The following is a 27,089-nucleotide window of genomic DNA, read 5'->3' on the forward strand; positions in this document are numbered from 1 at the left end:
TGTACTCTTATGTATGCGTAAAATAAGTTTCCAGCAAAAAAAAAGGGCTTTTAGAAGAACCTTTCATAAAGTCATCTGGCTTGAATTTAATGTTTGCAATTATTATTATTATTAATATTAACCTTCAGTTATGCCCACTTTGGCTGCGTCTGAAATCGCACATTCTTAATTATACGTATTTTTAATACAAATTACATAACAACCGCTAAAAAAAAAGTATGTAGTATGAATGTAATCTGGATGTACTAAATTTGCCATGTTGTCATTATCATGTGAACTACCAGCGTCAGTTACGTCGCTTCAGGCTGGCTATTTTCATTAACAGACATTTCACCCCACTCCGTTTTCAAAAATAACATCGTGCACACCTGTCAGTTTTCAGAAAAGTGTTCGTTTACACAAACCCGTGTATACCCGTGTATATGCCGTCAAGAGCATGACAAGCCTGTAGGTGGCAGTGTAACGAGAAGCTCAATCCCACGTTAGCCAATCAGAATCCCAAAAATATCCCGTCACAGAACTCAGTTTTTCTCAGTTTACATGCAAACGTAGTTTTCCAAAATATCCAATGGCCGGAGTTAGAAAGAATAGTTTTCAGTGGAGAATTCTCCGTTTGCGTGTAAACGAAGGGCACAAAAAAGGGAAATGTCTTGTGTAATAAAATTACCATGTACGTGTAACCGGGGCCTCACTGCCATTGCAAAATCCTCTCCCGTGGCCTCATGGGATAGTAAAGTGTCCGTCATATGCACACAGAATCTCACCAGAAGTAGTAGGTCATCCAGGTACATTTTCCCTACACTTTTATGAGTACTGTGAATTCGGACATACTACTTTTGTCACATACTGTTTTTCGCCAGCTATATAGTAGGAAATTATGAGATTTCGGATGCAGCCTTTGACTTTTATCTTACATGGGTTTCTGTGTACAGCAGATCACAAGTTTTAGGCTGATTTCCCCAACTCAGCAAAGTTTAGATAACTCTGAGTGCAACTTAAGTTACAATTTCTTTGTTATATACTATTATCCCAAACATTATTGCTCGGTTTCACAGACAAAGCTTGAGCCTATAGTCCTAGACAAAAATGCATGTTTGAGGTGTTTTAACTGAAAGCAGGTTTTTTTTTTTTTTTTTTTTTTTTTTAAGGTGAACACAAGTAATAATTTTTTTTCCCGGCACATTTATAAAATCTACTTAAATGTCCGGATTGAACGAAGGCCTAATCCTGGTTTATTCTAAGCCCTGTCTGTGAAACCAGGGCTAAGTGTGCATCTAGTAAAATGTAAAGTGAAGCTTTTAAACCACATTTGTTTGCTTCGGGGTCCTCTTAAATGCATTTAAAATAGAAATGCGTCTGTCTTGTTTTCAGTGTCAATCGATTTCATGTGTTCTTTAAATGCACACTACCATACACAATAGATTATCCTCAAATCTAACAGACATGGACTAAAAAAAACCCCAACAAAGTCTTTAAACAAACTAGTTTGAATTTGTGTAACTGATGCTATTTGTGTGTGCATGACTGTCTGTACAGTATAAGGATGAGTGCGATAGTGACAGATATAGTCATCAGTGTCATAGTGCGTGTTTTATGCTCGTCTTCAGACAGTGTGGAGTCCGAGGTTCGTGAAACTGAGCGTCTCCCAGGACAGACCCCTGTGGCACTCCAGTAAACTCGTTAAACTCAGTCTGCGTTGACCTTAATGTCACACCCTTCCTCTTGTCCGCCAGACAGACATCCGTCATTGCATCTCCATCCCTCCACTATGGGGGGGATGGATTGACTGATCTGCAGTAGCATCTCACTCCTGGAATAGCAATGGGAATGTTTGTGTAGTCGCTGTTCACCTTCCTAGCTTCAACCAAACTTGGCAACTTGATATTCCAGGACATGCTTTCTCTGGGAATCGAACATGTTTTTATTGTGCATGTGAGTGTGTATTTAAGGACAATGTCGTGTCTCTGGCTGACGCTATGTGCCCAACATGTTGGCACTGCATCTGAGATGATCTCATTCTGTAATGTCTGCAATCATTAATAACTTTCATACGACACCTCACTCCGCTGATGACATCTCAGCTCATTTTCTGCTGTGCTCCAGTCACGGCGCCGGCAAGTATGCGTGGGTCATTCCCTGGGATCAGATCACAGTCGGCTTTTTAACCAGTCAACGATTTTAAAGGCAAGATATACTGGGAATAAGGCTGCCTGTATGCTAGTTTAAATATATGTTGATTTGAATGGCTGTATCCCCACTGTAAACCACATCTTACTCAGTGGTGTTTAGGTGCCTGAAGTTCTTTCACTGGGTGATATAATCACCTTAAGAGTGCAATTTATGTGCCACTAGCGTCACTAAATATAATAATAATCATTGTATTCAAACAGGTTTCCCCAACAGTTCTCCTGACTGCTATTGTTTGGACAAACAGATATTGGAGTCAATATTGTTGTGTCGGGCTGATTTCTGAAAAACAGTCATGTGATTTCTTGTGATTTATAACAAGCTGATTTTTAATAGTTATCATTATCAGCTTTTGTTGCACATGTAAGCGTGAGTCATTTTACATGATTGTGCTTAAACCGCCAATGTATTTTTGTCAGGGAAAGAGCATAAATAGTTCGATTATAGGCTTTTGGGGCATAAACTCGATTTGTAGACCCCTTCTTCTACATTTTGTCAGTTTATTGAATCTGTTAATTTGACAACCACACAAGTCCATGTTGATACATTCTCCTCTTCAGTTTTCTATAGGGTTCAGTTCTGGGGACTGGGATGGTCATGGCAGAAGCTTAATTTTGTGATCAGTGACCCATTTTTTGTGTTGATTGTGATGTTTGTTTTGGATCATTGTCCTGATGGAAGATCCAACCACGACCGATTATAAGATTTCTAGCAGAGGCTGTCCAGTTTTTTTTTGTTTGTTTTTTTATCTGTTGTTTTTTGATAAAATCCATGATGCCATGTACAGTATCTGCACAAGATATGTTCAAGACCTCCAGCTGAAAAATAAGATTAATCCTTCTGGTGGGTTTGCTGCCAAAAAGCTCTCTTTCTCTCTTTTTTTTCCCATCTGACCATAGCTTGAAGTTCCTGTCTGACAACTGAATATGCTGGAGTTTGTTTTTGATATGAGAAGTAAGAAATGTATGAGACACTTTCTGACCCCAACACATCTATTTTCTGCAATTCTCCGTCTGAGATCCCTGGAGAGTCTTTGGCCATTCAAACTTTCCTCTTTGCCGTGCAATCGGACGATATAGACACACATCCTCTTCCATGTAGATTCACAACATTTTCTATTGATAGGAACTTCTTAATTATTGCCCTAATGGTGCTATTTAAGCTATTTTCTTATTTCACATCAGAACTATTCATTGATTTTACCCAATATAGGAACTTTAGGTCCAGCCATGAATCCTTTGAAACAAGAAGTCATGGCTGGACAATTTAATGTTCCTAGTCACCTGGTGTGCTAAAAATTTACATATGAAGATATGAGATATTGAACTCATAAGAATTTCCAGGGGTACCAATAATTGTGGCCAATGTGTATTAGAGAACGTGTATGTTTAGATTTTAAATGGTAAATGGTAAATGGTAAATGGACTGCATTTATATAGCGCTTTCACAGACCCAATGGCCACCAAAGCGCTTTACAATATTGCCTCACATTCACCCATTCACTCACTCATTCATACACCGACGGCGGTGTCAGCCATGCAAGGCGATCCAGCTCGTCGGGAGCAGCTGGGGTTAGGTGTCTTGCTCAAGGACACCTCGACACTTGGTCAGGTGGAACCGGGGATTGAACCACCAACCTTCCGGTTTGTAGACAATCTACATGAACCACTGAGCCACTGTCGCCCCTAATGGATACTAATGGAAGTATAAGCAATCCAGATTTATTTTCACAAACTTATTGGATCATATTTACCAAGTGTGCCAATAATTAAAACCATTACTAATTCTATCTATCATATTTATCTATCATCTGTATATATATATCTGTCCCTCTGGTGCTCTTCTTCACGGTCAAAAATTATTATTTTTTAAATTATTTGATAAATTCATGTGTGTTTTATTTTAGGGGATTTTATGGTACTCAATTATCAAATTTGAGCTTGATATTTCAAATAAATAGCTTTCAGTGAGTTTTTTTTAGGGCCCAAGCCTTGAAAAGGCGAAGGCCCTATTGTTTTCCTTCGGATTATTATTATTATTATTATTTTTCTTACGACTATTCGGGCACTTTTGGGTCTCTTAACGTGCTCAAAAACTCTTGAAACTTTGCACATGGGTCAGAACCCGCGGCCATTAGGGCCGGGCTGAAGTTGGGACCCGGGCGTGGCAGGGGGGCTCGACAGCGCCCCCTGGAACAGGGTCCGAAAACTTGGTCCATAAATCAAACACGCTTGCATGTAATAATATGAAAATCGATATACTTATAGATCTCATCGGTTCATATATCCTTCATGCTTTTACTTTGTACGCCAGCCCAACAGGAAGTCGGCTATTTAGGGTAGTTTAAAAACGCGAGTTACTCCTCCTAGAGAATTAATCCAAACACCACGAAACTCGGTCAGCATGAAGTCAAGACATTGAGGATGATAAATTGCCTGGGGATTTTTGATATTTTTGTTTTTGTTTTTTGTCCACAGTACCAAAAGTTTTCTCTAGATGAAATTAATTTCCAATATGCTAATTTTTTACCACGAGGAGCTCCGATGTGGCTATTTTTTCCAGGACCATTTAATCTTTTCGAATCGTATCCAACATCTCTTTTTAAGGTACACTAACCGCTAAAGCTTTGGAAACTATCTAAAAGTATAACACCCTTTTTTTTAAGCAAAAGTGTGAATGAGTCAGTGTGCTGCTGTAAGGAGGCTCTGGTTGCTGATACTGCGCTGGTCTGAGGGACAGTATAGAGATCAGGTGATAATCTTCTCTCTGGCAGCAGCTGTTGGTGGAGTTCACATTCCCACGGATCAGACTGACGAGAGTGTGATTTTTCTCGCCCTCTTGAGCTGCTCTATTCTTCACTGTCTCGGGCGCCGAGCAAACGAGTCATGACGGCTTTTACGCTCAATAGAACTGTAGTCTTCTGTCTTCATACTTCCATCCCTGTGATGTGTAGTGCTCATGAGTAAAAGACCTTTGTAACTATCACCTTTTGTTGCAAGGCCTTTATATATGCATTAATATGTTTTTGCTATCAAATTGATTAATGACATCTAACAACATTTTGTGTTTATATAATATATGTGTGTGTACATAATATTGTATTTAGATATACAGTATAGTATGCCTATTAATGTATATCCGTGTGTATGTGTGTCTATACACACACACACACACACACTGACACACACACACATATATGAAACTCGAAAAATTACAATATCGTGCAAAAGTTTATTTATTTCAGTAATTCAACTTAAAAGGTGAACCTAATATTATATAGACTCATTGCAAAGTGAGATATTACAAGCCTTTATTTGTTATAATTTTGATGATTATGGCTTACAGCTTATAAAAACCCCAAATTCAAAATTACAATATTGTGGTTTTCATAAGCTGTAAGCCATAATCATCAAAATTATAACAAATAAAGGCTTGTATATTACAAGTTGTAATATCCCACTTTGCAATGAGTCTATATAATATTAGGTTCACCTTTTAAGTTGAATTACTGAAATAAATAAACTTTTGCACGATATTGTAATTTTTCGAGTTTCATATACTGTGTGTGTGTGTGTGTGTGTGTGTGTACGTGCGTGTACGTGTACGTGTGTGTACTATATACATATATAGGCCTATATATAAATATAATACAATCCCATATTTATTACAAAAGGACTGAATTTTATGCAATTATTTAACAGTTGTTTAAGATTGGGTCAGTGACCCTCCAGGACCAAAGTTGCCCATCTCTGGTCTAAACCTATAAGAGCATGTCTTTCCAATAATCCAGTTGTCAGCACAGGCCATCAGGACTGACTGTCAGGTATATTGTACACAGGACTGAGCTATATCTGTTGTGAAGACAGTTCTCTGGATATAACCGAGCCATTAGCAACCTCTTTGAACCTGTCTGCAGTATAGCTAGCGCTAAATGGAAGTGTCTAGCTCTAGAACGTCTGTCATTGGAGTTGGAGAGGGTTTTTTTAACTGACAGCTGTCTCTCTTAACATTCAAGGCCGAGCTGTTTTTTATGTGCAATGCCATGCTGCCCTTGTTTACCTTCTAACGCTGAGTTCACAGCATGCTGAGCTCGATCCACAGCAAGTCAGTCACCACAGAAACTCATTTCAGACCAGGTTATGTAACCAAGCAAAATTGTGTTTACATTTGTGCACTACTGTACACTACCGTTTGAGGTCGATAAGACTTTCTTTATGTTTTTGAAAGAAGTCTCTCCTGCTCACCAAGGCTGCATTTATTTGATCAAAAATTCAATAATATTGTGAAATGTAACTACAATTATTAAACATTTTAAATGATAAAAATATTTTATTGGAATATATAGTCAAATGTAATGTATTCCTGTGATCAAAGCATAATTTTCAGCATTATTGCTCCAGTCTTCAGTGTCACATAATCCTTCATAAATCATGCACAAGAAACATTTCCTATCCATGTTGAAAACAGTGTGCAGCTTCATATTTTTGTGGAAACTATGATTTATTTTCCAGGATTCTTAGAACATTTGTAACATTATGATTCCCTTTGCATTTCTTGAACACGCGTTGGAGATTAATATTTTGTAAATAAAGTGGTTAATTATTAATTAGTTTTTTATATATATATTTCACAAACAAAGCACTCACGTCGTAACCTTCATAAAATTGAGGTTAAAACACTAGAGTCACATGGATTGCTTTGTAATTATTTATTTTTTATTTCTTCACTACTTTTCTGAGGCGTACGGGTTTAGAACGACACGAGGGTGTGAAATTAATGAGAGAATTTTCATTTTTGGGCGAACTAAACTTAATCTACAATTGTTTAACTAATTGTAATTGTACGACTGCTCCCATGCTGGTATTTGTTTCCCTCAGTTATCTCAAGAGTTTCCTAGCTGGCATTACTGCAGTAAAAGTGTCAGGTCAGTAATCTGAGGAATGAATGTGGAAAATGATTGGCTCAGGGAGTTTTTGGTTCTCTACTGAGACTACACGCTGTCGTCACTGAGGGACATTCAGTCTAGGTTTTTTTTTTTTTTTTTTACAATATTTAACACTTGATGTGTATAAAAAAACATATTTAAATGCTTTTAATTTCAGGGTAATATGTAACTTGTTTTTAACTGTTATGAGTGGTGAAATACATTAAGATACAGTACTGGAATCAAGATACAAAAGTCTTAATTCTAATGCTATGCTAACATTTAAAAAATGTGAGAGAAACAAGGCGTGTTTATTCATGAGAAATAAGTTTGATATGAAACATATTTGAATTCTCACTGTTGCCACAATATATCATATAATAAAGGCTATGTCTCGTCGCGGTGCTGGCCAATGAAGGTCGACGTCCGCACACGGCGGCCATCTTGCCACAGGGGGCTCGCTCACTCGTAACATTGTTTTAATGGTGCATGTACTTTTTAAATAACCATAACTTGCTCACTTTTCTACCGATTTTCAAACGGGTTGGTTTGTTATAAACGTCAGAGATGTAGTTATGACACTGCATACTAATTAATAATTATAATATTATATATTTCAACATGTCCAAGCATCCAGAATTATAGCCACGTTAATAACGTTTGTAAGAAACCAAACCGTTTGTAAATCCGTCAAGATTTCAGCCGAGATAAGAGTATTTGTGTTGGTGCAGATCACTCACCTTACAGAAAACTTCCCTGTGACAAGATGGCCACCGGGTGATGCCGTTCGAGACTCCGCCGTAAGACTTCTAGCCTTTATTATGTATATCTATGGTTGCCACAAGGAGAGCATTAGCGTACATTAGCATAAACTGTCTTCTTATGTGGTCATGTTATTAACATACTATTTGTTACCACCAGAGTAATGCAAGAACAGTAAGTGAGCTTCTGCAGGAAGGCTGTGTCCACGTCATCATGCGCCGCAGAAGGCCGTCTCAATTTAAAGGATCCTTATTTCAAGACAACAAATATTCTCTATGCAAGCATGTAAATGAAGAAACTCACTGCGCCTTAAAATTGTCCAAATGAGGTGTGTAGACCAAAAACACAGATTAGGCAAACACTTCGAAAAGCAGCACACTCTAACAATGAAGGGGAACCACCAATGAAAAGAAAACATTGCTTTAATGAAAAAGTGGCAAACGGTTTGGTCCCATCATGTGACCTTTCTAAATGTCCATTCAATTCACATTTATTTGTATTGCGCTTTTCACAATACAGCTTTAAAGAAAATGCATGATTACAGTTTAGAGTGATCTGTACTCAGAGGTGACTGTGTCCAAGTAATGGATTTCAGAAATGTAAATCACGTTTTTAGCTAATGTTTTAATTTAAGGCAGAAACAATGAGCTCACTGAAGTTATTATTTCAAGTTGTGAACATAATTATTACAGTATAAAGAAAATAGCATTGGTGCAGGTTGATTCAGAGTTTGCTTCATCTGAAGTCCCCGCAGTTGAAATCATCTTCACGTGTGTTGGGCATCTGAAGTCTTCGAAAGAGTCTGGATCCAAACTGAAGTAATCTCTAGTTACCTCAGGATGGGCATCCCGAGATAAAACAGAAAAGCAAATGGAAAATAATTAGTGTAGCTGCTGTTCATAACATTTCAAGCTTATATAACTGGAGTACAAGGTTATGAGATGCATTATGTAAATGCTTGGCTAAAGAGATGTGTCTTCAATCTAGATTTAAACTGGGAGTGAGTCTGAGCCACGAACATTATCAGGAAGGCTATTCCAGAGTTTAGGAGTCAAATGGGAAAACGCTCTCCCTCCTTTAGTGGACTTAGATAGGTACAACAAAAAGCCCAGAGTTTTGTGACCTTAAAGAGAGTGATGGATAGTAGGGCGATAGAGGATTGGTTAAATGCAAAGGAGCTAAACCATTTAGGCACTTATAGTTCAATACTTATACTTCAATATAATTGATACAAAACTTAATAGGTAACCAGTGTAAAGATGCACTTCAGATTTTTTGAAGTGTTTACCAACAGGTAAATGAAGACACAAATGTTTGGCCAAGGCACGGCATACATGTTTTCTGTGGTACACTTAGTATGAATTCTTGTGTTACTGTGTTGGTTACAAATCTCTGTATACTCAAGGGGGTTGTAGAGCTACCATGTAATGTCTGATTTGACTTGAATTGAGTGGAGGTGAGGAGTTGTAAAGGAGTTTGTAAAATTCTCTTCAAACTGTTGCTCCATCATAACAACAGAGAAAGCGGTTTGGAGAATGGTTGGATGGATGCTTGTGTCCTCTATAATGCCCCTTTTGATAAAAAGTGAGAATGCACAATGTATACTGTACTTGACTATTATGATTTGCGCTTCAGGATGCATCAACATGTGAAAATCAAACTTGCATAGTTAGAAGCATTTGATTTGCTAACTTGTGCATTTCTTGTACATTTTGAGCCACTATTGTATCTAATCATTTACTTGCATAATCGTATATATCTCTCTTTCTCTTTTTATGTAATGTACTGCAGCAGGAGACACATGGCAAGACATCTGAAGGGCTCCTTACTGGTTGTCTTTCCTCTCTGACATCACAGATGTGTTACTGGGCAACTCTTACACATTCAAGCGGTTCCTCATACACTTCTACAACAGCAGGTGACACTTGCCGAGATGATCTGAGATCAGCGTGCACTTTATATAGCCAAGTTGTCTGTGTTCTGCTGTCCAGGATTAGATAATTCACCAATTGACGTCTTTGCCACGTCTTTTATCATTCCTCTAGTCATTTGCTAAGGCATCGCTATTGCTATTACTTCAGTATACAGCTTACCTCAAAATATATAAAAGATTTAGCTCTTTGGTCTGCAAGTAACTACTCAGCAATGCCCTAGTAGTTGAAGAAACACCTTTGCAAACATCCTGGCTACGAGTTTTTTTGGATAAGCAAAGCACCACTCACACAAACGTCAGGTTTTCAAGGATGCAAAGGTGGTGGTTAAGGTGTTAAGCCTCCGGGCTGGTAACCAGAACGATGCTGGTTTGAACTCAGCAAGAAATGTGCAATGAATTTAATCCCAGGTTACTCCTGTCCTACAATCACAAGTTCATGTGGCGTGCTAAATACCTCACATGTAAGTTGTGAACATCTATCTATATATAAAGGCCTCATTAAGATACTGCTCTGTGCTTCCAGGGTGGTGTTATGATGAAGGGAAGCCGTTATTGCTCATTTACAGATTCAGAGTGAGACAAGAGAGAGATGCCCCCTGGACATCACACGTCCCCCTTAGCACCGACACGTCTAAGATTTCTGGCACCAAAACAACGTCACGCTTCCTATTTCAGGCACAGGTGCAACATTTCAGCAGCGGGTCGAGTAACCGGGAGAGCAGGGCTCAAAGAGAGAGAGAGCAAAGCTCAGTTAGAGTAGGCTACATTAGGACCCTGAATGAGGAACAGGACACTTCCTAATAGCTTTTAATAACGTAGGATAAAAGCAATGTTAATACTGTTTAACAAGGAGATAATTAAAGAGGGCGCTTCAATGTTGGCATGAAGTGTCTACTGTAGTTTTGCTTTTTAGGAAAATGTACCCACCTGTTGCCACGTTCTCAGGAAACTATACTAGATTTTTACATTTCTGAAGAACATGCCCTTGGACAAGTTGCTGGATGCTACTAGGACATTATTGGTGGTTGCAAGTTTGTTGCTATGTAATTATTAGGGTGCTCAGAGTGGTTGTTAACACATTGCTATGTGGTTGCTCACTGGCTAAAAGTCAAAAGAACCCACTCCCAAGTCCCTAGATGACTCGTGTTGATCCATAAGTTGCCTGTTTTATTGTCTTCCAGGTAAAAATCAGCTAGCCAATCACAAGGGAATGTAATAGCATGCTGATCAGAAAAGTAATATTAGTGCTAATATTAGCAATCGCCACTGAAAACCAAAACAATGAACAGAGTCTAAAGTTCAAGCGTTTCACTGACTCGTCAAAGCACTTGCGTTTATTATACAGAGAAAGAAAGAAAAAAAGAAAAAAAGCATCACTTTTTTGTAAGGATCATATCACAACATTAAATAAACATTCCGAAGCATTTCTTCATTATAATATGGTCAAAAGATATCATTTACTTTTCACAGATGTTGAACTTAAAGGATTTTTTTTTACAAGGCTGGAGAATGCAGACATGTTCCCGCAGAAAGGTGCCATGCACCGCGTAGTTACAGCCCACGTCAGGCGCAGTCAAATAAGGCTTATAAAAAGATTATGAGCCCATTATGACCTCTGTATGTCAATATTATGAAGCACTAATGCACCAATGAAATGGACTTTGACAGAACATCAAAACATTTGCGCACGCCTTTACAGATAATGCATAATAGATAAGGCTCAATAACTCCATGTTGCCATGTATGCTTAAATATGTTATGCGTGTTGCATACATGCTTATATGGTTACAAAAAAATGCCCTACATGGCACCCAAAGAACTGAACCGTACACAAAGCACTCAGGAAAATAGAATAAAAAAATAATAATACAAAATGTAATGAGAATGACAGAAAGAAATGAAGAGAAAAAGGCAATGAAAGGTTCATAGGCACAGAAGTTCACCAGGTCAGAGAATTTCCACTCGAGTTTCTTTCCAAAGCACTTCAAACAGCGTAGAGTTGAATGAAAACAGTATCCTTTTGAAGTTATTTAATGAAAATATCATAGGCCATCCTAGCAGGCTGCAATAAGGTACTTTGAAGTTTTGGTGGTTATATACAAAAAAGTAGATCATGTTCTACAAAAGGTCAAAGGTTCATCTATATTCCTTTTGGTGAAAATGTCCTTGTCCATTCAATGTTCTATTCTGCTCACATGATCACCGTTTCTGTGTGCTGGGAATATGAATTCAAGAACTGTTTGGCTTTAAGGCCAGGGCTTGATGGGCAGGATGTGTGGGCGATTTTGCTTGAGGGGTTATGATTTGCCCACCTGGATGGACGGCGCTGATTGGCTGGTCTAGCAGGACGGGAAAAATTGCTACTGCTGGGGGCAGCAGATGACTCGTGGTTGACCTGGAGGGAAAAATGTTTTAATGTAAATATCTTTGTGCATAAATGATCACTACTTGGGTAAATATTCTTGCATTTTATGCACCAATATGTTGTCTTTAATTGGCAGGTTAGAGGAAACAGAAAGGAAAGTAGTAAGGGAGAGAGAGGAGGATGGGATCGGGAGCACTACAGCTCAGAGCAGGGTTCCTCATTCCTGGTCCTGGATAACCACTTTCCTGCAGAATTTAGTTTCAACTTTATTTAAACATCACTGAAGTAACTAATCGAGGTGTTTTGGTTTACCTGAATTTAATTTAATAATAACCGGAATTACCCAATTGAGTTGGAACTAATCTCTTCAAGAAAGTGGCTCTCCAGATCCAGGAATGAGGAACACTGGCCGAGAGCATGTGCACTACCATTGCACCATCGCTCAGACAAAGATGAATACTGCATTGTAATTTAGTGTGTGTGCAGATCACATTTGAATACCCTATTCACCTGCTTGGTGTCCAGTTGCTGGGTGAATGTGGCCCTCTGACTTCTGTTGTTCTCTATTTCCATCATTTCTAGAAGATGCTCCAAGTTGTCATTTCCCTGTCTCATCTTATCAACACCAAGCCCTGTGTGTATCTTACTGAAGTTTTGAGTTCCTGCTGCCAGAATCCTCTCCACCATCTGGTATTCAGATAAGAGGTCCTCACCCTGGAAGCCTGCTTTGTGGGCTTTTGGCCCTGGAGGCGCCTTGTGATTTTTCGATTTTAGGTGAGACTGTGATGGGCTTAAGTTATATGCCAAACCATACTGTTCAGGAGTACTACCACCCCTCCCACTGTCTCTGTCTCCATTCAGGGGGTGTCTAGAAGGACCAGCTGCCCAAGGCTCCTGGCTGGACTCCAGCTCAGTTACCAGTACGTCACAGTTTGCAAGGCATTTCTGGACGGGCGCACGTGTGGATGCCCGCTTGGCGTCAAACTTGCTCTGGCAAATAGGAGTGCTGGTGTGCCTCGGAGGTTCATTGGAGACAACGGTGGTCACAAGACCATCCTCTATCAGGGTTTTCCCCTCGTTCTCCTGCAACATGGCACCAAACTTACGCAGCACTGATGGGCTGCCAGATTTCCTGTCAAGCAAGAGGCACTTCCTGTCAGGTTGTTGTGATGACTCATGGTAAGTGGAACGAGGGGTTACAGGAGAAGCATCTCTCTGTCTGATTGCCAGTTTGGAAGCTGAATTTTTAGGGGGAAGCTCGTTTGATGAAACTGGGTCTTTCCAGCTAACATGGCGGGCTTGGGAGTCATCCCAACTTGATTTCTTGTTCTTGTTGTTCTCAGCCTCCTCAAACTCATCCAGAACTACACATGAAGCAGTCCTGAAGTGAAAAGACAAATCAACCAAAATCAGTCAAAAGTAGTCACAAAGGGGAATTGGGCGAACACTTATACATGCATGATGATAAGACAAACAATAGAATTCATTCTGATAAATTGAGATAAGAAAGGCTTTACCCGTTTGTCACCAGGCTAGTCTTCATGCTATCTTGATAACTGTGTGTAACTGGATATACCTTGGGGTTCTGATAGCAAAAAGAGAGAGATATGGGATATTAGAGTGATATCAAAGGTACCAAATCCTTGGGGTTTAAGCGTCTAGATGAAGGATAGATTGATAAATAGTGTGAGAGGTACTCACTGCATTTGGATTTCCAAGATTCCCTAAGTTCTTTCCAAAATGCGGGCCCTGTTGGAGATATCCATTGAGGATGTCTAGGGTGGCATCTTGCCTTTCAAGATCATGACAACTGGCAGGATACTGGCTGCTGTTGCTCAGGGAATTAAGTGTGTAATTGTTGGAGCCATTATAGTAATCACTGGGGTGGTGAAACCCAAGGCTTTGCATAACTGAACGATCTGCTCTTACTTCATTGCATTGACGAATTGGGAGGTTGTTGTTGGGGTGACCATGGGGTACATGATAACCATTGGCCTGGTGTGTATACTGAGAGTTGACAGGAAGCAAAGTAATGTCCAGGCTTTTGTTGTTTGTGACATTGCTTGTGCTGCTTTCGCTGGCTTCTCTTCGTGCTTTGACCTCGTTGTACAACTGAAATACATATCATAATATTAGAGACAAACTCAGCAGCTGCAAAGAAAGATTTTTGTTTTGCCTACATGAAAGCAAATGTGTCAAATGCATAAGTCAGCAAATACTACTGGTATAATGTCTAGACATGCAATCTTTGCTTAAAAAAACAGCATGAGGTTTCTTCAGAAAGGGGTCAGTGAGAAAGAAGCATAAATTGTATAACCTTTATTTGCAATTGTATAAGTGTGTGTGTGTGTGTGTGAGAGAGAGAGAGAGAGAATGTTTGTAAATGTTTTTGGGTTGTCTGTTACTCCTATCCCTTTGGGTTTAATAAACTTGTTAACATCTGTCAAAGTCATGGACCAGATGGAGGGGGAAGCACCTATTATTATATCCAAGTGATGCAGCCAACTTTGGCAACAGGAGGTCAAGGACCTTTCAGCCAATCACAATCCTAGTTAGTGGCCACTATCACAACATAAACAAAATCATGGACTCTAGTAAGTGCAGGATTGCAGTGCTACTGTATCTTTTGCCATGGTTTATAGTCAAATAAGACCATCATATTTGTTTATGTTTATTTACATCTTTAAATAAGGATCGGAATGAGTTTCTCTCTCTCTCTGGATATGGAGATGGATTCTGTCACACTGACTGGCGTCGCTGCATTTGAAAGTTTTTCTCACCTCTTCAATCTTCCTCTGCATGTCCTGTAGCTGATCTTCCCATTCCTGCATCTCGGAGTCAAAACTATCAAGCAGGTCAGCTCTCTCACCACCCCACACACAACTCCTGGGCTCCGGCCCACAGTGCAATTCCAATGCGGCCATTCTTTTGCGCTGGTTTGTCTGTGCTCAGAATATTACGTTGCAATTCCTGAAAGGTCACTGGAGTGACCACATTGGCAAGTCCACCAATAACTCTATGAATACAAAAAGGACATTCATCATTGAGAAACAGCCTATAGAGTACTCAGGGTGGTTAAATATCTCAAGTAAATAAATTAATTCTACTGTGTCAACTGTGGACTGCTTTGGAGTTCAAAGGTGCTATGAGTCTAAACGTTAGTGAAGTCTTCCTGATTGTATTGCATTCAAGTAGACTTATAAAAGGAAACAAAATCCCAGCTATTTGCTCTGGACACCTGCTTTAAAACTTTGACTCATTTCTATATGCATTCCCTGTCCTTCAAACCAGCCCTTAACTGTCAAAATTGTCAGCACGTTCTTTACACACCAACTTCATTAGACATGCTCAAGTTACCTAAAGGGACTTCAGGGATTCTGAAGTCAGTTTTATAACATGGACAGACTCCCTGGGGTAACCTGATCTCTCTTGATCAAGGGCACAATAGTAAAGGGTAATTGGTTGCCCCTTACCAAATAGGAACCTACACCTTAAATCCAGCTTAAATCTTTTACTATGAAGTAACACCACTTCTTTCGGGATAGGGATGAGGTCAAAGTTCCAAGCAAGTGCAGAACCCTTAACCCGCTTGGATGAGCTCAGAATAGTTGCATCCTTTCCGTGGTAACGTCACTGAGTTTATCTGTAACACAGCTTTGATTTACGGCAGTGATTTAGGGATGGACTTTTCTGCCATCAAGGAACACGACACCCAGTTTAACTCATGAAATTGCCAGAATGTACAGCCATATGACGAAGGCATCGAGGGATATTTATACCCTTTGCAATTATGTGTCATAAAACTAAAAAGACATAGAGAGTAAGTGTGTACCGGTTTATATTACAACATGCATGCACACTAGTAACTGATCACAATAGTCATACTACTAATACTGTATTTACAGACAGTTCCAAAAAATTTATTTACATATTAGCAAGTATATGCACTTACGTATGTAAATACAGTAATGTAAATACTTTTAGTGTAAAGTGTTACCAGTGTGGCTGCATGCATCTTAATGTTGTATAACATTGTCAGCCCAATGAAAGATCACAGAAAAGTTAATAAGGAGTTACAAGTAGTAGTAATAATTTCATACTTTAAAGGGTTTAAAAGAGGAAGTTTCTGTTCGGTTCTTGTCTACAAGCTTTCTTAATCCTTACCAGTTAAAGTTATCTGTTCCTCCGGTAATTCCCTCTCATGAGCTTGTGATGAACTGATGCTCCAGAATATGAGTATGTTGCTCAAGTACAGGTTTGTCTCTTAAATCAAGATCACGCTTGTTTCAGTGCCACCTCTTCTTTGAAAGCTCCTGCACTCGAACAGCGTGTAACAGCGCAAAAGAGCCGGAGTCTCATGCCCCACGGCGTGACGTAAAAGTCCTGCGTATAGGATCTTAAATGTTTTCTCTGTCTGGAGCTCAGGGGTAAACAACTGCAGTCCTGAGGGGGCCCCGGGGCTTTATAGTGACTCTAAGTATTTACCCCTGCGACGTCAGACCCACTGGGTATCCGGTGTCATAATGTCAGATTTATTCCAGCATTTGTGGTCTCCATGCAAGAGACTGTCGTCACCGACATTCTAGGTTAAAATTACAAAGGCAGAGGGAGAGTGTTTACATGGCTATTTTAAAATGCCCAGTTCTACCCCACCGCTGTGAAACTGTTGCTAGTCTGCTTTTAGGACTTGGCAGATTGCAGTCTTGTGACTTCTATTCCAGTTGTTTCGATTTCTACTAATCCTAACAGGCAACTGGGCTATTTGTGAATCTCAAAACACTCTGTCCATTTTATTTATAAGATACCACCGGACAGAATTAGCGGATACTAAGTGTGCTGTCCGCGGTTCTTAGTGGGCGCCTCACGCTTGTATTTATTTGACACATGTGGCTGTTGTGCAATAAACCGTCAGCCGACAGTTCAGCCCTAATATTGGCCGCTGACTCAAATAGTTTCCAGGCACAATAATGCAGAAAGGAAAACAACAAAGCAAAAATCTCGGAGAATGGAGACACAGTAAAACTGGCAAAACCGAAGATGGATGTTTGACTGTTTTTCACTAATGTTACTTTCAGCTGGCAGGAAAATGAGAAGCAAGGACTTTTCCAAATTCCAAAAAGAGACTTATTCTAGAGAACAGATGAGTTGATGTTCTCTAAGTTGAATTGTCTTGTAAATAACCTAGACCCATTTAAACCAAAAAAAATAAAAATAATTTGTGATCCAAATAAATTGCGAACCCAATGCTTCCATAGTTTTTGTTTTTAGCAATTATTTAAAGGGATATTTCACCCAAAAATTAAAAGTCTGTCATTAATTACTCACCCTCATGTAATTTCAAATCCGTAAGACTTTCGTTCATCTTTGGGACCCGAATGAAGACCTTTTTGATGAAGTCTGAGAGCTTTCTGTCCCTCCATTGACAGCTACACGACTACCACTTTGATGCTTCAAAAACTTCATAAAGAGATGAAGTTTTTGAATTGAGTGGTTTAGTCCTAATTTTCTGAAGAGACTCAATCGCTTTATATGATGAAGTTTTACTTTAGGCTTTTATACACATAAACATTGATCAGCGAACATAAACAGAAGCTCAACCGAACCTGCTTGACGTGCGAGAATGAACCTCATCGGTTCTCGCACTTAAAGCGAACATGTTTGAGCTTCCGTTTACCACAACTGATGTGTGAGTTGATCAATGTTTAAATGTGAATAAAAGCCTAAATTCAATCTGTTCATCATAGAAAGCGATCATGTCTCTTAGGAAAATTTTGGACTAAACCGCTCAATTCATATGGATTAGTTTTACGATCTCTTTATAAACTTTTTGAAGCTTCAAAGTGATAGTCACGTAGCTGTCAACAGAGGAACAGAAATAGCTCAGATTTAATCAAAAAAAGATCCTCATTTGTGCTCAGAAGATGACCAAAAGTCTTACAGTACGTGTTTGGAAAGACATGAGGGAGTGTAATTAATGACAGAATTTAAATTTTTGGGTAAAATATCCCTTTAAATACTAAGGAACTACTGCCGAAGACTTGAGAAGATTCAGGTCCGTCAACAGAGATTAAAACTGGAGATGCCAACAAGCTAAATAAACTCATAAAGAAAGCAAGCTCTGATGTTCAAACTGCTGATGAGTAACCCCTCCATAATACACTTGCTGGAATGAGGAGCACGTTCAGCAGGAGACTGATCCAGGTCTGGTGCAACAGAGAGCGCAACAGAAGGGGCTTTTTGCAAACTGCTATCACGTACATAAGCACTTTCCCAAGCCACAGCTGTTATTTAGCATATCACATGAAACTTTTTATGCAACATTTGTGCTACAATTTCCTCAGGTTCTTGTCACACAAATTACATGTGCAAACAGATGATTCCTAGTTCCCACCTGTCATTTATTGTATATCCTTCCATGTGTATGCATGTCCTCTCTGACCGTACAATTGAATACTATGTTCTTACTCACCTTTGCATGCTTCTAACAGGTAATCCTTCCAGCTGATGTATCTCAGAGTGCAGTGGCTGGCATTCTGGCCAATGTGGTCATGTGCTCCTCAATGGTAAATGCAGTTGCATATTTCGTTGCAAGTCTTTGGTGGCAAAGCAAGTGTCTATGTGCCAGATAGCCTCAATGAAAGAAATGCCTTCTGGGTAATGTAGTTTCCAGTGCCTCAATGATATTTATGTCTTCACTTTGACAAATGCATGTAATGTTTTTCATGATGTATAACAGTCTTTATTTGCAAAAAAATTCATCTTGATGATGTGCCTTCCAATGGCAGCCGTATGTCTGTAATTCGGGAAAAACAGCCTCCAGCGTTTTGGAAATTAAGGTTTTGCAGACTTCTGTGCTTAAGCGTGCTGTCTGTGCTTGGAAAGTGACTGTCCTGTGATTCTCCAACCATGGTGACATACACAACATTGACAAACAAACGAAACAAAGGGCGAGACTATGCTAATGAGTGGACGGATGGAGATCACAGGACAAAAAAGAGGGTAAAAAGAAATACAAGTTTAAAAATGGTGGCATAAGAGAGTGAGGAGAACAACACTAGAATGAGGATGAATAAAATGATGGGCTGAAACATCTGGATGAATAACCGACAGGATTAACGAACATGCATTCAAAAACAGGGGTGTGTGGGAAGACAGGATCAGAGAAAGAGAGAAAGGTTAAGATATTATAGCCATTAACATTTTCTATTTGCATAGTTTACAAAAATCTTGGCAAATCACAAAACTGTGCTATTTTGCTAAATGTTAAAAGCAGTCAGGCAATGGACTCTCTGTTAGCCAATACTTCATCCAAAAATAAAAATTGTCATCATTTACTCACCCTGTGATTCTCTTTTTTGCTCAAACTTCAAATTGTTTGATGAACAGATTGAAATATAAATTATTATTCACTGAAAATATTCACTTTTTAATATTCGTTTTTTATGTTTCTATTTAGCTTTAATTTATATTTATTTCAGTTGAAGACTTTTCAGTGATTACAGTTTTAGTTGAAGAGATTTTGGTTCTACAACTTCAACTTTCCAATTTTCGTTTGAGTTTTTCATCTAATATTTATGTTTTATTTTATTTAAACCTTAATTCAACTAACAAAAAAGCTCTGCTGTAAATCATATCTCATTTGTATTAGTGTACATTTCAGTAAAGTTTTTCAGTAACATCAAATGTCATTGGTTCTGGCAAACCGCTTTTCCACTGCCAGGCCAGTGCCAGCCAGGGCTGACAGCGTGCTGGGCGGGGCCAATAGCCTCGGACCTCAAGCACCGAGCATAAAATCAAGTTGCATTTCCACTGTCGGGCCAGTACCAGCCAGGACCTCAAGCACCGTGCCCAAAATCAAGTTGCATTTCCACTGTCGGCCCAGTAGCTCCACAAGCGCTACCCTAAAACCCGCCCTTAACACGCCTCCATAGAACGACGTTACACAACCCCACCATTTCATCAAAATGGTATTTACCATTTCACATAAAAAGAGAACACACGCCTATTCAGTTGCACCTGCTTCCATTTATTTACGATCACAGGATTGCACAAAACACCTCCATTAAGGCTTTTAAGTCCAAAGGCTTACACATTTAGGAAAATATTTATAAAACGACACATTTCTTTAGAAAGAGTGAGCATTTCTATAAATTTTCCATGAAATTATGCAATCTGAAGAGGTTTGAGCGATCTCTCTCTCTCTCTCTCTCTCTCTCTCTCTCTATACTGTTATCCTTTCAGCCAGAGCAACAGAGGGAGCTCACGAGAAGAAAACACAAGTTATTAGTTATGCGAGTTAACCAGACTGCATGGTTTTTAATGACATATGCGGATGTATTAGTGTGGTCTCAACAAAGGCACAGTGAAGAGAAAGATAAAACAAACCAAATAAACACACGGTTATAATCATATATAATTCGTCTACATTCTTCAAGCAGTCTCTGGTATTTTCCATAAACATGTATTTATTATCAAATCGTTAGCATAAGTAGCCTTTAGCATCGCATATAAATATATTTCTGCCTCATACGGTGATCAGAATCCTCATCGGATCACAAACATTTTATTTCAAACACTATGAAAGTGAGTTTTGAGCTTAAATGTTGAAGTTGGTAGCCTGATATGATAACATTGGAAATGAACAGCGGTGTTGACCTTCTCCTAATCTCTGCCTTTGTTCATGACCACTCCTCAAGCCTCAGCTGGCCAGCTTTGGACCAAGGTATTCGGTGGACAAAAAACCCTAGCTGTTGGCCCAAAGGAAGCCCGATCAAGCCTTGGAAGTGACAGTGGAAACGCGATTATTTATATGGCACGCACTAGCACACCCGCTTTTGGCCCGACAGTGGAAATATGGCAATTGATGTCAAACTTAGTGACATGCATCTTGACACAAAAGAGATTTTCAGTGAATAAAGTCCCTAACTTTTTATCTATTCCTCACTCAAAGGTATTACTGTATATGGCTTTAGAAGACTTAGTGCAAGATTTGTACAGACTACTTTTACTATGCTTTTCTGTGCTTTTAGGAGCTTGACAGCCCCTGTTCACTGTCCCACCGAAGAAAGAGAACCATGAGGGTGAGTAAATGACACAATTGAACTGAACTATACCATTACAATGTGGTAAACATTCTTATTGTGCTTCACATAGACACACAGACTCTTGCCAGACTCACAGATAATGGTTCTTCTGAATCTCTTTCCTCTGGTTTTGGGACTTCAAGTCGGTCTATAAACCCCTGTAGCTCCTTCCTGAAGGCCTTCATTTGAGCGTTGATGCGGTAGAGAAGCTCGTGCTCCCTGATCCGGCCACCATCCTCATCATCTTCCATACGGCTGAAAAGATCCCCGTTAGATACGAACACCCGTGCCTCTGCAATGATGGTACTGGTGTCGGCTATGAGCCGATCAATGGTCCGTCCCAATCGCTCGGCTTCGGCACGGATGTCAATCATCTGTTGTCTGTCCCGAATGGAGCGCGAGAGGAGGCGGGCGGATTCAGGAGAATAGAGAGAGCGAGTTGGCGTGAGGCACCGAGCGTTGCGGACTTCGTCAGAGTCGCTTTCTCCTCCAACAGGACCCTCGCGTTTGCGATGGGGAGGAAGACGAGAGGAAGACGAGTCTTCATCGCTACCTCTACGCCCTCCGACTCCAAGACCAGTGTCGCTCTCTGCGTCACTGTCCCGCGGCGTGACGGCTAGGTGAGCAGATAGATCATACCGTTGCATGTTGGAAAGCAGCACGCGGTTCTCGTACTGCAGCTGCATCACTTTCCCACTCAGTTCATTGATCTGCTTCCTCGCTGTCTTCAGCTCCTCCTGCAAGGCCTCGGATTTGGAGCTGTCTCCTGCTAAATTGGCGGCACTCATTGCATTACCACCCGAGGCATGCCTCGTACCCTCTTTAAAGCGCAGTTTGTTCAGCTCACCTGTCACTCTCTTATTCTGTTCCTCTACATCCGCCAGGTTCCTCCGCAGAAGCTCCGCCTCATCCTCCACCAACTGCAGTTGTTGCCTCAGCTCCGACTGCTCCGACCCCTGCTCGCGCCCCATTCCTCCTTCCGCTCCGGACAAGCCCCCATTAGACGAATCTTCCCCTCGAAGATCATCCAACTCCGCCCTCAGGCCACGGTTCTCAACCTCCAATTCGACAATTTTACGTCCCAGGATGTTGGCTTCCTCTTCCACCAATCGCAAGCGGAGTTTCAGCTCTGACTCCCTTGTTGTGGGCGGGCCACCAGCTTCACCCTTTGGATGAGGGCTGTCCAGATCTCCATAAAAGGAACGATACTTCTGTAGTTCTTGTTCCAAACGATCCTTTTCCTTGTCAATCTTGGCCATTTTCTTTCTCATTAAAGTAGCCTCCTCTTTAATGAAGGCCAGCTGGCATTTCAGGTCCTCGTTGTCCTCCTGTGGACAGAAGATTTTGCGGACAAAAAAAGGTCTGCTGTCAATAGTGTAGCGATGTATGAATCACTTTCAAAAGGAAATTAGTGTGGAGAATTGATTATTGAAGAGTAATGGTAAATGTGACCATACCTTTACATGTTATGGTTTAATAAAATCTTTATGCTATCTTTTCATTATCTCTATAGTGTACAATGCACTGTATATCTTTGCAAATGTCTGCATAACTACTTGAGCTAGTAACAGTCTTTATTTGACCCAACACTGGTTGACAGCAGTGTTTTGTCCTCACCTCTGTAGGAGTCTGAGTCTTCCTCTCAGGCTTTTGTGCATCTTTGCTTCCTCTTCGTTTCTGGGAGTGGACACAACAAATTTATACGAATGCGATGCAATTAATATGTATTTAAACCTATTTAGATGTGCTGTATTAACTTGTGTTTGTATTCCTACTTCTTTGGCTTTGTCCAGCTCATTTTGCAGGGCCTGTTTGGTGACTTCCACCTCAATAAGTTTCTGTCTCAGTCGCTCGTTTTCTTCTTCTGTCTTTGTTCGTTTCTCCTCCACGTTCTCCAGCTCGTGGTGGAGTCTCACAGACACATCCTTGGCAACCTGTCAGAATGGTGGTGGTGTGGCTTAGTGGTTGCTTTGGATAGAAGCATCAACTAAATGACAAGTTAATAATCAGATAGAAATTGTGCAAACAAGTAATTGGGGATGGGTCATTTATCATAAGCCGCATTTCCACCGAAATTACCCGGAACAATTTGTCCCAGGAACTTTTTTCTCAGGAACTTTTTTTGACCCAGACCGGTTGCTTTCTGCGTTTACACCGCAGTCTAAAGTACCGGGAAGATTATAAACTGCGCGCGACTGCTCCTCCCAGTCTGCGACGGACAGTAATCAGTTTTGAGCGCCACATTTATAATAAGTATGGAGGAGATTCAAGCTGTGCTGTAGTTGTGTTTGTGATGTATTGCGGACATTGATGTGAGATGGCTGGGACGAACGCGCAGAAAATTTCCTGTTACACAAATACGCTTAATAAAGCCTGAACCTCGTCGTCGGTCCAGCTGGGTTTTTTATTTATTTTTATTAAATTCCATATTTGCAGACAGACAACTCTTAATGCATGAAGCCATTTTTTTAAATGCCGGTTAAATTAGAATGCTGCGTGGAGTCAAAATGCGGCGTGAACACAACCAATCAGCACGTTCAGCGCACAAGTCCCACCCCCGAAAGTTCCTGAACTTTGAGAAAGTACTACCTCGCAAGCAGGGACTTTCGGAGGGGGAAATATTTACCCGGAACTTCATTTAAACCCTGGTTCCTGCGGTGTAAACACACCGAGTACCACCCCAAAGTTCCCAGTTCCTGGGGAAAGTTCCCGCGGTGGAAACGCGGCTATAGACCTTCTCTGCATGCTCTTAAAGATATAAACATAGATACTTGCCTTTAAATCTTGCTCTAAGCTCCTTAGGAGGTCCTCGTCAATTTCTCCAGTTTGTGCATAGCGAAGTCGTTTGCGTTCAGCCTTGCGGAGTCTGTATTGAAGGATGCGGCAGTTTTTATTGGCTCGCTCGAGCTCACGCCGCATGTCTTGTAACTGACAGGTGTCCTCCTCATAAAAGGTGTCGCGCATCTCCTCCATCTCTGTCCGCATCTCCTCAATCTCATTCTGTGAAAACCAGTGTGCTCATTAGAGCTTTCTGCTCTCCAATTACTGCAGTTGCATTATTTTAATAAGCTGTACATTATTTCCACAAATGACATGTTTAATGAGTCCTTGGTTGAACATGCAAATTATTGGGGGGATATTTTGAATAAAACCAAGGCTGTTTTCATAACTGTATTTTGCTTTGTTCTAACACGGGCTAAATTGGAACAATGTTGCATGTCTCTCATTGTTCTGTTCATTTTTAGAAGGCAACGTTTTTTAAATAGACCACAATTTGTTAATAAAAGACATAAGCAAACTGGGTCATCGGTCATAATGTTTATGTCCTGTTTATGTAGTGCTATTTCCGATTTCAGGATGGATGGACAACATTTCTGCAGGCTTGTCATTGCTTTCTTTCTGTTAATCACCAGGATTTCTATCAGGTTGAGCATCAAGATTGTGTTTGGAAAACAATATTGCCATGAACCTGCTGAGCAGAGGAGTCATTAAAAAGCAATCAGTCATCACAAAATTGACATGCAAACCCAATGATTTCAGGTATGCTCAGTTATCATTATCAACATCAACAACGGGTATCATTTATCAACTTTGCTAATGGTTATCAACATATTGTTTATCAAATAATGTATAAAACATGTATGCAGGTACGTATATATTCATATCTATCTATCCATCCATCCATCCATCCATCTATATCTAGGAACTCTGTCCATCCATTTCCCTCTACACTCTAAAAAATGCTGGGTTGTTTCAACCCAATTTTGGGTCAAATATGGACAAACCCAAACGTTGGGTTAAAAATGTAATGTAAAATTTTAACCCAACGGCTGGGTTTGTCCATATTTGACCCAACGTTTGGGTTGAAACAACCCAGCATTTTTTAGATCTATCAACTCTGTCCATCCATTTCCCTCTATCTATCTATCTATCTATCTATCTGGGGGGGAATCTCCTATATGCAAATTAATCATCAAGCAGATTCGCAGGCGATCATAGCTTTTTGGAAGAAGATCTATCTATTTAAGAACTGTCTGTCCATCCATCTTCCTCTGACTATATATTTACTATCTATTTATCTATTATGTGTACATTCATCCATATATGTTTTAACATGATTAGTGTTTCATACATTTTCTCATGTATAACAAACAAACCTTAAGGTCTTCGTTTTCATCCTCCAATCTCTCGATCTCGTCCTGCAGGGCTTCATTCTGCTGTGTCACGGGCTCGTCTGCGGCGCTCGTGGCCTGTGCGGCGGGTCCCGGTCCCGGTTGCGTCTCGACCGACGCTGTGCGCTGCATCCTGCCGGTTTTCTTCAAGCGCTTGTTGATGTGAAAGTGGATGAGCTCTGACTGCAGACAGCCTCCGCCCCAGAAGGCCGGTCCGCAGCCCACGTCCTCTCCTCCCGCAGCGGCCTCTCGTTCCCTCTCTTCCCCCCTCACAACACCACCGTACGAGCCGTCAGGCTGCGCAGAGGACGAGTCTCTGTTGACGCACGGTAAACGCAGCGCGCGGCGCGTGTCCGGTGGTGGAGCGCGATCAATCCGCTCCTCGGTTTCCCAAACCGCCTCAGTTTCAGCACCACGAACAGCTGCCGCACCTCGCACCCTCACTTCACGCGCCTCTTCTTGAGCCGCCTGCTCTCCCTCGCGTCCTTTAACGCTTTTAACGCCTTTTCCTCCTTTTCCTGAGAGCTTCGACGCCGCGGGTGATGAGGAGCGGATGCCGCCGGGTTTTGAGGCCGGTTTGACGGGGTTTTGTCCGGGAGACGGTCTCCTCCTCCCTTCGGTATTGTCCGCTGATGGTAGAAAATCCGCAGCGCCACTTGCGGCAGAGCTCATCATTTCATATCGCAGACCTCCAACAACACTTTTATCAATTTTATGACATTTAAGAGAGAAAAAAACGAAATATTACACTTTGTTAGTGCAGAATACAACTAGGTACATCATTACAGTAGGCCTATAAATATGTGTGTGTGTGTGTGTGTGTGTGTGTGTGTGCGTGCATATAATTTAATAAATAAATAAAATCCATAATAATATGCAATATAATCGAATTAGAACAGCAATTTTCTACACTAAAAAAAAATGCTGAGTTGTGTTTTAACCGATGTTATGGTAAAAAAAAATTGTTGGTTGGGTTTAAAATTGAAAAGAATTTAAAAATGTAACCAAGAGTTGGGCTTAAAAATGTAAAACAACGGTTGGGTTTGTCCATATGTGACCCAAACATGGGATGAAAACAACCCAGTATGTTTTAGAGTGAAGGAGGACAAACAGATCGACCAATGTGAGTTCTATGTACATGAACATTAATTTCAAACACATAGCCTATGTTACATGTATTTGACAGTAAAGTTTTTTGCTTTTTGACATCCGTCGCAGTAGACTTTATAGCCTAAATTTTTTTCTCGACTTTGCAAGTTTATTTCTTGTGCAAATAATGCAGGCTAGGCTACTATAATGGTTACATATTTGGTGCATTCGTAATTTGAGTTATTCTTCAAGAACATTGAATATCGCGATGTTTTCTTACCTGTTTATGAACTGTGCTCATTTGTTTCCTGTGTGAGCGGGACGGTCCCTTCAGCTCGAGGGTACCAGGCACTGCTTAGGCTCGCGAGACACTGACGTTTAATATTCATGAGGTGACGTAACATAAGGAAGTGTGAGAACCTTTATAAATATTAACATTGGCCTAAACACACGGCAACACTTTAGTTTTATGGCTCAATTCCCACTATTGGTTATTTATTAGAATGCAGCTGTTTATTAATAGGCTTATAAAGGCCAACATATGCTTCACCATATTCTTCATCTAGGTCGATGT

General features: G+C 40.4%; 2 protein-coding genes across 5 annotated transcripts; both read right to left on the reverse strand.

The window, feature by feature from the left end:
• Positions 1-11,104: 11,104 nt before the first annotated feature.
• Positions 11,105-19,283, reverse strand: LOC306985435 (uncharacterized protein). Of its 2 annotated transcripts, none has more exons than XM_079587682.1 (6): positions 18,641-19,283; positions 14,952-15,187; positions 13,873-14,283; positions 13,689-13,756; positions 12,682-13,552; positions 11,105-12,201 (listed from the first exon to the last, which is right to left on the reverse strand). In XM_079587682.1, exons 2-6 carry the CDS (start codon positions 15,093-15,095, stop codon positions 11,998-12,000), a joined length of 1,698 nt encoding a protein of 565 aa, XP_079443808.1. In that variant the 5' UTR covers positions 15,096-15,187; positions 18,641-19,283; the 3' UTR covers positions 11,105-11,997. The 2 variants fall into 2 exon arrangements, with proteins under 2 accessions (XP_079443808.1, XP_079443807.1); XM_079587681.1 differs by lacking the exon at positions 18,641-19,283 and adding an exon at positions 16,336-16,691.
• LOC306985433 (microtubule cross-linking factor 3-like) lies at positions 18,911-26,888 on the reverse strand (the record flags this gene model as incomplete). Of its 3 annotated transcripts, none has more annotated exons than XM_079587678.1 (7): positions 26,796-26,888; positions 25,412-26,126; positions 24,030-24,254; positions 23,030-23,188; positions 22,872-22,931; positions 21,350-22,582; positions 18,911-19,129 (listed from the first exon to the last, which is right to left on the reverse strand). In XM_079587678.1, exons 2-7 carry the CDS (start codon positions 26,099-26,101, stop codon positions 18,911-18,913), a joined length of 2,586 nt encoding a protein of 861 aa, XP_079443804.1. In that variant the 5' UTR covers positions 26,102-26,126; positions 26,796-26,888. The 3 variants fall into 3 exon arrangements, with proteins under 3 accessions (XP_079443804.1, XP_079443805.1, XP_079443806.1); XM_079587679.1 differs by having other exon boundaries at positions 18,927-19,061; XM_079587680.1 differs by having other exon boundaries at positions 19,123-19,262.
• Between the last annotated feature and the right edge of the window lie 201 nt (positions 26,889-27,089).

The sequence above is a fragment of the Phoxinus phoxinus genome (genome assembly GCF_949152265.1).
Source record: "Phoxinus phoxinus genome assembly, chromosome: 18".
In the NCBI taxonomy this organism is placed as follows: Eukaryota; Metazoa; Chordata; class Actinopteri; order Cypriniformes; family Leuciscidae; genus Phoxinus; species Phoxinus phoxinus.

Bases quoted from the DNA above. Each gene is read 5' to 3' on its own strand.
- LOC306985435 (XM_079587682.1), bottom strand. From the start codon at position 15,095: ATGGCCGCATTGGAATTGCACTGTGGGCCGGAGCCCAGGAGTTGTGTG. The intron at 13,553-13,688 runs GTAAAGCCTTTC...TTTTCACTTCAG, and splicing joins ACTAGCCTGGTGACAAACGG to GACTGCTTCATGTGTAGTTC. The intron at 12,202-12,681 runs GTGAATAGGGTA...TTTTCCCTCCAG, and splicing joins AGCAACTGGACACCAAGCAG to GTCAACCACGAGTCATCTGC.